The sequence below is a fragment of the Otolemur garnettii genome, unplaced genomic scaffold (assembly GCF_000181295.1).
Source record: "Otolemur garnettii isolate 467f Iridium unplaced genomic scaffold, OtoGar3 scaffold00011, whole genome shotgun sequence".
Classification (NCBI taxonomy): Eukaryota; Metazoa; Chordata; class Mammalia; order Primates; family Galagidae; genus Otolemur; species Otolemur garnettii.
In genome coordinates, this window is record NW_003852406.1 from 28,543,089 (window position 1) to 28,554,115 (window position 11,027).

Below are 11,027 nucleotides of genomic sequence, written 5' to 3' on the forward strand. Positions count from 1 at the left end.
GGCATTATGGCTGGTGCCTATAGTCCCAGCTACCCGGGAGGCTGAGGCAAGAGAATCACTTGAGCCTAAGAGTTTGAGGTTGCTGTGAGCTATGATGCCACCACACTTTAGCCAGAGTGACAAAGTAAAACGCTATCTCAAAAAAAAGAAAAAAGAATAATACTGAATTCAGAGCCCTGTAGCCAGCAACTTCTAGAGGTGACCGTCTGCAGCATCAAAAAAGCAGAGCGAGGATAACCACAAACCTCTTCGGTCTTCTCCCACCGTCAGGTGGCTGCCCACGTCCTGTGGGACAGACACAGATGAGCCAAAGTCTCTGTCCCTGGGGTGGTGGGGGCCACATACTACAAAATACTCACAGAGTATTGAGGAGTAATGCTATCAAACCACAAATTTGGCCTAAAAATACCATCTCAGCCTTGAAAACAGAGATTGCTTAGTTTTGTTTTAAAATGGTTTTCCTGGCTGGGCACGATGGTTCACACCTATAATCCCAGCACTCTAGGAGATTGAGGCAGGACAATGGATTGAGCTCAGAAATTGGAGACCATAGGTGGTGCCTGTGGCTCAAAGGAGTAGGGCGCCAGCCCCATATGCTGGAGGTGGTGGGTTCAAACCCAGCCCTGGACAAAAACTGCAAAAAAAAAATTGTCAAAAGGATGATCGTTAAGAGGAAGAGGATGGCTTCTTTCTCAAAATTCCCCCCGCAAAAAAAAAAAAAAAAAAAAAAAAGTAATTGGAGACCGGCCTGAGCAAAAGGGAGACTCCCATCTCTAAATGGAGTCTATAGAAAAATTACCCATGCATTATAATGGTACCTGTAGTCCCAGCTACTTGGAAAGCTGAGGCAGAAGGATTGTTTGAACCCAGGAGTTTGAGGTTGCTGTGAGCTAGGGTGACACCATGGCACTGGGCAACAGAGTGAGACTCTGTCTCAAAATAATAGTAATAATAGTTTTCCTTTTAATGACATATGTACTTGCTTGCAGAAAATTAGATGGGGAATAGAAAAATCACCCTATTTTCCAAGACCACAGAAACCAGTGTTAACATGTAGAGGGCCAATGAACCAAGAACAAACTAGTCGGTCTCCTCAAAATTCAGGGGCAGAGGGCAATGGATCAAATAGACCTGGTGGGAGTCCCTGCTCTACCCTGTACATGTGACCTTGGTCTGGCCTTTGCCTCAGTTCCCACCACAGAGACCCTTCCTTGCAGTGTGGGTCTGGGAACACATGGAAGGGACCTGGCATGTAACAAACACTCAACAAACAGGCGCTATTGCCACCCCCTGGAGGATGATTGACAGAGCTGCTACTCAGAAAATATCTTCATGGAACTTGAAATAAACATCCTTCTTTTCATTTTTAATTACTTAATTTTTGAATAATTAGTACAATTATTGGTTGAAAAATCAAACCACATAAAAACATCTGTCCTAAAAACACTCACAGCCACCCAGCCCCATCCCTCATCTGCCTCTTTTCTCTCATTCTCCCAGCAGACAGCCACTTTACATAGTTCCCTGTGTGTCTGTCCAGAGTCCTGTTGATACAAGCCTATCCCAGGATAAATCCTTATTCCTCAGTGTTCACAACAGGTTGTGTACCAGACATACTCCCCAGAGCTATGCTCTGGACACGTGACACCAGTATTGATGAGCTCTCCTGTCAATACAGATCATCGTCCTCATTCCCTCTGACAGCAGCGCCCGGGGGAGTTGCCAGGAAGGTAGTTAGTTGGTGGCAGCAGAGGCAAGGCAGCCAGGCCTCCCTCTCCCACCTCCTGTGCTGCCGTCCACAAGTGCCCGCTGCTCCAGAGAACCATTCCTCAGCCACTGGCCTCTTAGCCTACAAGGATCCAGGAACTTGACCTGCTCCCATGGTCTGAACAGGCTCTGGCTTCCATCAGGGCCCTGCCCACTGGCCCAGTCCCTTCCAGGCCACTCCAGTCCCTCCTTCCTGCTCCTGTCCAACCAGAGGACTATGAGAGATCCCCAAATGGCTACTGGTGCCACCAGCTAGAGAAATGGCCTCATTCTCTCACCCAGAAATGCCTCCTTTCCTGGGAATCTACCCAAGGAAATAATCTTCAAGTGACCCATTGTGTCATTGTCCAGAATAGTAAGTTACTGGCAATAACTTAAGTGTACAACAATAGGGGACTAGGGCTTGGCACCTGTGGCTCAAGTGGCTAAGGCGCCAGCCACATACACCTAAGGTAGCAGGTTCGAATCCAGCCTGGGCCCACCAAACAACAATGACGGCTGCAACCAAAAAAAAAATAGTCAGATGTTGTGGCAGGTGCCTGTGATCCCAGCTACTTGGGAGGCGGAGGCAAAAGAATAACTTGAGCCCAAGAGTTGGAGGTTGCTGTGAGCTGTGATGCCACAGCACTCTACCCAGGGTGACAGCTTGAGGCTGTGTCTCAAAAAAGAAGAACAAAAAACAATAGGGGACTGGGCAAATAGACCACAGCACGCCCACCAAGCCCACGAACTGAAGAACCGTGCGCTCACTAACGATGGTTTTACTGGGGACAAAAAGCCCACACCCATAGTGTCCACCATGAAGTTTCACTAAAAAACAGGTTCACACAACAGTGAGAGCATCCTTAACACTACTGATCCATACACTTAAAAAATGGCGAAGAGGGTAAATTTTATGTCATGTGTATTATTTTACCACAATTAAATATAAACTTTCATTTTATTTATTTATTTGAGACACAGTCTCATTTTGTCGCCCTTGGTAGAGTGCTATGGCATCATAGCTCACAGCAACCTCAAACTCAGGCTCAAGTGATCCTCTTGCCTCAGTTTTTTTTCCACTTTAGTGGAGTTGGGGGTCTCCCTCTTGCTCAGGGCAGGTCTTGAACTAGTGATCTCAAGCAATCTACTCGCCTCGGCCTCCCAGAGTGCTAGGATTATAGAGGTAAGCCACCACACCCAGACTTAAATATAAAAATTTAAATCCTAGAAAAAAGGGTAGGTTACAAAAATGTGTATTCAATATGCTTGCACCTGTAAGCCCATCTTATAGAAACAGCAAAATATTAGCAGTTTTGTGATGAGAGTAAATGTGCTCTTTCCCCCTGTTTCTCTCCATTTTCCCACTTGTCTTTTTGGACCCTACGTTAACTGATTTTGTTTCATTAGAAGGTACATACATAGCTTTAAAGCCCAGGGCAGAACCAGTGCCCAGAAAATGTCACCTCTCCTGATGGCCCAGGGCCATGATAGATGGGTCCTGGGGTTGGGTGGAAGACAGGCAGCTTCAGGACAGCCATAGTGGTCTCCTCGGCCCCCTTCCTTATAGCCTCCTAAATGGGGAACCTCAGTGTCTCGGAACTGGGAAGGGGAAGAGGCACCAGCAGCTGAGTGGACACATGGGAAAGGGGAAGGGGCCAGCTTCAGGCCCACTGTGTGGACATGGTAAGTCACTGTCTCCGCCTAGCAGTGGTGCCGTCACCTGTTAAATGGCTTTGGAGAGGCCCACCTTGCACAAGGAGAGGCCCACCTTCCCTTTCCGGTGAAGCCAGAGCCCAGCCTCAGAGGAGAGAGATGACCACATGTCAGAGGGAAAGCTCAGGCCTATTCTCCCCACATCACCTTGGTGGCTCCCACCCAGATGGTGGGAGGAGGTCACTGCAGTGTATATGGCCCAGCTGCAACCGGGCCCTGACTTTTCCTTTTAACTACCTCAAAAGAGCGGGGATAGGGATGTGAATAAAACCTGGTCCAGAACTAGATTTTCCCTGTTAAAACAATATCCAGAGATATCTTTTCAAAGGCCACTGGATATATAGGGCACAGGGGTGAGGGTACAGCACGACTCAGACATCGTCCCTCACAGGCACCCCTCGCCTGGCCCAGTTACCCCTCCAGCTCCAGTACTGAACTGTGGCTTCCTTCAGGTCAAGACAGTCTCGTTCACCTGATTAGATGTGGGGTGAAGCTCAGGGGTCCAGCTTGGACCAGCCAGTAGGGAACCCTGCCTAGGAAACACTTGTAGAATTCAACTAAAGTGAAATGAAGTATGAAAACTTCAGGAAGGGAGGTGGACATGGGGACTTTCCCTGTCCATTCATTTATTCTATAAATATTTACTTAGTATGTACCCGATTCACCAGCCCTGTCTTGGGGATGCAGACAGATGTCTCTTGCAATACGGTTTGGCTGCTCTCTGGGGGCAGAGCCACTGGCAAGTGGGTGGTGGTGGTGGTGGGGGGGCTTCCCTTCTCTGGGCTTCCAGGTCCCCTAGACTCAGTGCTGGGTCAGGTAGCATGAGACCTAAGGCCTCTTGGCCTGGACAGCTGCTATTCTCAGCCTCAACCTCGTCTCAGTTTTAGGCTTAGCCACAGACTTCCTGCAAAGGGGTGATGCTCTCTATCATGCGTGTATCACAGAAATCAAATTATCCCTTTCCTCCACTGCAGCTAGTCCACCCCTGCCTTACATTCTCAGCCTGCATCTGAGGGCTCTGCCTGAGCTAAAAGCAGGCTGTCAATAAACCCCGTGTGGCCACACTGACAGAACTGCAAACACAGGCCTGCTGAGGGATAGGACTGCTCCCAAGCTGAATGTCCCCACTGCTTTCTGTGCTATCACACCGACTTTTAATGTCTGTTTCCTTCCTTGCTACCAGGCTACTAACTGTCTGTCAAACTGCCTCTGACAGTCCAGATCCACTAATATTTATCCATTACCAACTGCATATCAGGTCTTGTGTAGTCCCTAGTAATTGCTGTTTCTATAAATTAAATGACCACATGACTAAGGCTGTTAACATTGTGGGTAAAATTAGAGTTCACAGGCCCTGACTAAAGCTATGGGGCATCTCCCATGAGTAAAGCATATAAGCATTGCTGAAATCCATTAGGGGCATCATCAGTGGCTTCCCAGAAAACACTTTTCCTCCCTCCTTGAGCTTATGCCAGAAACAGGGCTGGCTCCCACCCGTGTTCTGGATGGGTGGGGTTGCCAGGTAAAAAAGGGCTCTGATAGTAAACATACCTTTCTAGTACAGAGATTTCTTTCCACTATCTAAAGACCAGTCATTTCTATTTCTTTTTCTCTTCTTTTTTTTTTTTTTTTGAGGTGGCATTTCACTTTGTTGCCCTGGGTAGAGTGCTGTGGCATCATAGCTCACAACAACCTCAAACTCCTAGGCTCAAGTGATCCTTTTGCCTCAGTCCCCCAAGTAGCCAGGCCTACAGGGACCTGCCACCATGTCTGACTAGTTTTTCTGTTTTTATTAGAAATAGGTGTCTCACTCTTGTTCAGGCTGATCTCAAACTGCTAAGCTCAAGGGATTCACCTGCCTTGGCCTCCCAGAGTGCTGGGATTACAGTTGGGAGCCACCACCCCTGGCAAGACCAGTCATTTCTAACCAGCATGCTGCCAGGCTTCGGGGTTTAACAGCAGTGCCTTGGGCTAGGGTTAGGGGGAACCAAGATGAGAGGCCAAGCCGGCTGGGCTGTTCTTAACATACCCTCTGCAGCCTGAGGAATGTCCCTTTTCTGTTTTACAGACATTGAATGTGAGCTTCAAAATACTGTTCTGTCCTCCTCGTCCAATCTTCTTACCCCTCTGGGAAGTAAGAGGGAAGATTTTTTTTCCTCTATCTTCCCTATGTGGACCCCGAAGCCCAAAGATGCAGCTCTGCTAGGAACATAGTGGGGTAGTGACACACAACAGGCCACACAAGCGCTGGAGCCAGACTTTCCAGGCTTTATCCCAGCTGTGTGACCCCAGGCAAGTCCCTTAAGCTCTCTGTGCTTCAGTTCCTTCAGCTGAAAAACAGGGACAACAATAGCATGTGTCATGAGGATTAAAGCAGTGAACGTGTACACAGCCTGAGAATAGCCCTCATGCCTTCTGTGGCATCCTACTGTGCACTGGGCAGGGCGCAAGGGAGCAGCATTCTCATCCAGAGCCCCCAGGCAGTGATGCTTGCACTGATCTTCTAGGGAGTAGGTCTGGCCAGGCTCAGGTAAGAGGCTCCCACTGGCCACCTCTCTGCCTTTCCTGCTCTGGCTTTCCCTAGGAAAGCGGTATCCTCACCCTAGGCCCAAGGAAGCAGGCATGGAGGAGAGTAGGTATATGGAGGTCACAGCAGCTCAGGGCATGGCAGTGCCAAGCTTGGGGGGATGCCACTCAGAAGGGTCCCACAGGTGGGCTGGTAGCTTGCTTCTGCTACTGCTACCACACCCTGCTCCCTCATATTCCATTCCCCCACACAGATCCTGCTCCCTGCCTCAGTTCCACTCTAGGGAAGGTGGGCCTGGGAGCTCTGGGCTAGGTACAAGGTCCTGGCCTGCCCTGGGTCACAAAGTAGCCTGGATTTCCAGCCTCTACCCCTTCCCCAACTTTGTACTCCAAGTCAGGGCAGTGATCTTGTGACTCATGCCCCCCAGGTTTACTCCCAGAGTTCCAGCTGCCAGCCTGAGCTATGAGTACCCTGGTGCCTACTGCTTAGATGGGCCATGCCAGCTCTACCACCACTGGCTTCTCCGGGCTGGCCCTGCTCTCTCTTTGTAGACATGGGGAAACTGAGGCTTAGAGAGGCACAGGGTGGGTCCTCTGCCACTGTGCAGTCAGTGCAGAGGAAGCAGGCCACTCACACACTGGCCACAGGCCCCAAGCAGAGCTGGCCCAGAAGTAGGGGGAGACCTGGCTCATTAGCTCTCATCCTCCTGGTTGCGGCCCCAGGACAGGGCCCATGGAGGGCCAGGCTGTTGGCTGAGGTTGAGCTAAGGGCCAGAGAGTGAGGACAGTTATATCCCCCAGCTCTAAATAGAGACGTCTTAGCTTTTCCCCCAAGAGATGTGGGGACAGCTAAAATTTAAGGACCAGAGGGATGGTTGAAGGACAGCTGGAAAAAACTCCAAGGGGATCTGAGGCCCAAGCTGGGCTGCAGGCTATGTGGCCTGGGCCAAGCCACTTTTCCTCCACCACTGGCTGGGCGCCTTTATTTCATGGGGGAAATGACTTGATTTATGCCTGCACTGAATTTAAGAAAGCAAGCAAGGAAGTACCCAGCCTGGCTGCCTCCTTGAAGGACCCCTAAGGTCTACAGGGAGGAGGTGTTGGCTTGGGGGAAGAGACTCACCATTTGGCATGCCAGCAAGGTGCTGGGCCTTAGTGCATTAGAGCCCTTGCTCAATCCTCCATTCAGTTAGTATGCTGAGTTTTTTTTTTTATCTCCATTATGTAGATGGAGAAAGTGAGGCTCAGAGGCATGAAATGACCTGCTCAGCCTGTAAGTCACGCAGTCAAGGTCTGTACCCAACTTTGTCTGGGCCCCAAATCTGTGACCCACATGTTGTACTCACGCGTCTATCCTCATAGACACTCCTGGCAAGCTCCTTTTCTCCAAAGGAGAAAGCAGCCCCCTCCCCACGGTGCCCCTTGCCCACCAGCTCAGACAGGGCATGGGTCCAGGCCACCTCCACAATAGTTAAGACCAAAAGTCAAACACTATTTTTAAGAGCAAACAAACTCCCACCTCAGAGCCACATCCCATCAACTGCCGTGGAAGTGCGGGCCTCACTAGGCCATTCCACTTGCTCAGTGCCCCCGGCCATCCGCACTCACCCAAAAGGCATCTCTGAACTGCAGCTGGGGCATCATCCTCAGGCAACTGCCGCTGCACTGCTCGCTCTCCGGCCGCGGGCCTGCCCGTGGGCCAGGCGCCAGGAGCAGCGTCCCGGTCCTCCCTCCCTGGCCGACGCCGTCTGCAGCACTCAGAAGGCAGCAGCAAGCCAGAGACCAGCCGCCAAGGGGAGGAAAAGGGCTCAACCTGTTTTGTTTGGGGCGAGAATCAGCAGCAAAATGAGGAAGGAGCAGTGCTCAGTGATGGGAGGGCGGGACCTGGTGTCCGCCGGCCCCTCGCCAGCCTGCCCTGCAGCGACAGAGGACACAGTCTAAGACCCAGAGCAGGGAGCAAGGATGCCAGCCCTGAGTAGGGGACAGTGGCCAGAAGGAGAGGCGGGCAGGAGCTCAGGCCGGGAGGGCAGACAGCCTGAGGCCTGCGCAGAAGGTTTGTGCAAGCCTCGTGGGGCAGGCACCAGGGCCCTCGCCCACAGGAAGTGGAGCTGCTGCCTTCCCTGAGTGCCCCGCCTGCCACCTGCCATCCTGCTGCCTGCCTCTGCTTGCATCCTCCTGATGCCCTGGCTCAGTTTATTCTCAGAGGCCTTAAATATGAGGAGCTTGAAGCCCACTGACGCTGCGGGCATGGAGAGCCCTAGGTGCTGTCATGAGCAGCCTGGCCCCTTTCCAGGCCAGGCCCAGAGATGCTAGACTTTCTACCCTGCACCAGCGAGCCACTCCAGGCCTGGGACATCTATCACTCATCAAACCCTGGCTACTTGGTGGCCTGCCCTCAAAGGGCTTATGGGCTGGGGACAGACGCAGCTGTGCTTGAGGGAGGTAGGAGTGTGGAAACCCAGGCTGAGCCCGTTTTTGTTTCGTTTGGGCCCTACTCTTCAGCGGCTAAAGGACTCTAATAGGTCTCTGATACTCTGAGCCTCAGTTTCTATAGCTGCCACTCCTAGTCTTTAGAAAAGAGATAGTGTCAAAAATATTTCTGGAATTTCCAGTTTTCTAGGACAGGTGCACAGGGCTGTCTGGTAGCACCTTGGGAAGAGCCCCAGACACAGCCTTGCGGAGCTGGGCCCTGCCCAGCCCACTAAGCAGAAGATGCTGGTAGGGAGTCCTGAGCCCAGAGTGGGCTGGTAGAAAGGCATGAGTGAGAGGCCCACAAATCATCACCCTCACTAATGTCTGCCTTGTAGCTGACTGGGGTGATAGACAGATGAGAGCCACAGCAGAAGGCATAGCTAAGCTCCCAGGTACCCATCACCCATGCCCAGGGTTTGGGGTAGGGGCACACACAGGCCTCTGAAATAGCCACCCAAGAGGGAACACGTTAGGAGAACCACAGAGAAATGGGACTGCTCCTGGAAACCCCTCACCTTCAGGATCCTTGTACATAAGCTAATAAACATCTTCAGCTTTAAACTGCTAGGCCCAGTCAGGTTTCCTGTTACTTGCCACTGAAGACAGCTGTGTTGTAAGATCACCTTGAACTCCAGGGTCATATGCTGAGACTGCACTTCTCATCTGAATGGCATTACCAGCTCCAGGAAAACAGCCTCCTGGGCTCAGTTTCTCAATCTATCTGATGGGGTGATGCTTCTAGTACTGGAGTCAGACTAGAAACCCTCTGTTAGTAGAAGGCTCCTACCCACAGCTTGGCTCCCTGCCCTGCCTTTCCCAGTGTTCTTCCCATCACCTCCCACAAACTTCTGCTCCAGCCAGGCCGTTTCCTCTCCCCACTCCCACCTTCACACCTTTGTTGCTCTGTGCCCGGCCTCCCTCCTGACATGCCTTTTCACTCCTGAAGGCAAACCTCAAGGCCTCCACACATGAGGCCTTCCTTTCCCAATCGCACTGGTCCAGCCAGGGCAGCTCTGGACAGATGGCCATGCTGATTGTGGGCTGGAGCAATTGGGGAAGGAAGTAATGTGAGGAACAATCGGAGAGATTCTGAAGTTCTCTGCTAGAAAGGCCTTCCTCTTCCCCTTCCATCCCCCTCTTATCTTTCGCAGCTCCCAAGTTTGGGCAACCAGATGGCCAATTTGGCCTTGGAGCCCTTACTGAGCACCAGGTGCATCATTAGCTTTTTGTACAGCCCACCTCACTTACCCCATCATTACCCTGACTTCACAGATGAGCAAACTAACAGTTAAAGAGTGTATGCACCTCACCAAGTAACAGCCAATAAGCCCAGGTCTGTCTGATTACAAGGCACATACTTATAACTTTCACGGTTGTCATTTACCAACATCCTATATTTTAAAAGGGCGTCGTCCTTCCTTTCTCCTGTTCTGCCTCCAAAACTGCTCAATGTAATCATTAGCTGAGAAAACTGAGCCCAAGGAGGCTGCTGGTGCTATTGGGATGAAAGTCTGGCTGTTCTCCCGTAGTCACTGGATTATTTGCACTCACAGAGGATGCTTTGGGCTGCAAGGAATGTAGACCTGAGGGTCTGACATCCTATCAAGTGGGGTGATCCTGCTAGTTCTGGATGCAGACTACAAACCCTCTGTTAATACGAGGGGCAGGGCACACACAGCCCCCACTCGAGGGGTCTGCAGGCAGTGCGGCTTCTAGCGAGGTATGTGAGGGCTCCAGCTCGGCTTCTCTGAGCTTCTCCTCAATTTACTGTCTTCCTCCACGGGCTGGAGGCCCAGGAGCTACGGCAGCCCTCATCTACAACTCCAGACAGGAAGAGAGGAAGGAAAGTGACGCCTGTGTCCTTGCGCCTCATCTTTTCCAAAGTCCTTCCACCTTCCTTTCCATCCAGCCCCTTAGTTCTCATTGGCCAGAAGTGGGTCACAAGCTCACAGTTCTCCATCAGTGGCCATGGGAATGAGACTCCTTGACTGGGCAGCCGTGGCTGCTAGGAACCAACCACCATGACCATCACGACCTTCTCAGCCACCGACACTCTGGGCACCAACTTCTCCCAGGCATTGCTGGGACTAGAGACGCAGGGAAAAGGCAGATTTGACCTCTGCCTGGAGGTGCACACAGACCGACAGATTCTAGAAAGGTCTCTCTTCACAGGGAGTGGAGGACTGGCTTGGAGGGGATGAGAGCAGAGGAGGATGTTATAATAACTGAAGCTGGGATGTGGGACATGAGGAAGTAGAGGACCAAGGCCAGGTGAGCACCTCCCTCACCGACCCCACCCACACCCAGGCACTCCCCTTGGGAGGGGAATCTGTTCCTGAAAATCATAGCTCTTTCGTGACTGTTATAGCTGCTTCAAAACACAGTTTGAGTTGATGTCTGGATAGATGTGCCCCACGCTGGGCCAGGCGGTGGGGGCGGCCCCACCCACGCAGAGCCCCAGCTGCTTCACATGGTATTTGAATACATCTGCTTCAAGAATTCAAGAAATAGGCTCGGCGCCTGTGGCTCAAGTGGCTAAGGCGCCAGCCACATACACCTAAGGTGGC

General features: G+C 51.6%; 1 protein-coding gene across 3 annotated transcripts in view; it reads right to left on the bottom strand.

The window, feature by feature from the left end:
* Positions 1 to 8,010, bottom strand: part of PSTPIP1 (proline-serine-threonine phosphatase interacting protein 1) — a 42,269-nt gene extending 34,259 nt beyond the window's left edge. For all 3 annotated transcript variants that reach the window (XM_023510107.1, XM_023510106.1, XM_003784543.3), the window contains exon 1: positions 7,597 to 8,010. In XM_023510107.1, the coding sequence (XP_023365875.1) occupies positions 7,597 to 7,607 (11 nt within the window). In that variant the 5' untranslated portion in view covers positions 7,608 to 8,010. The remainder of the gene's footprint in view (positions 1 to 7,596) is intronic.
* Between the last annotated feature and the right edge of the window lie 3,017 nt (positions 8,011 to 11,027).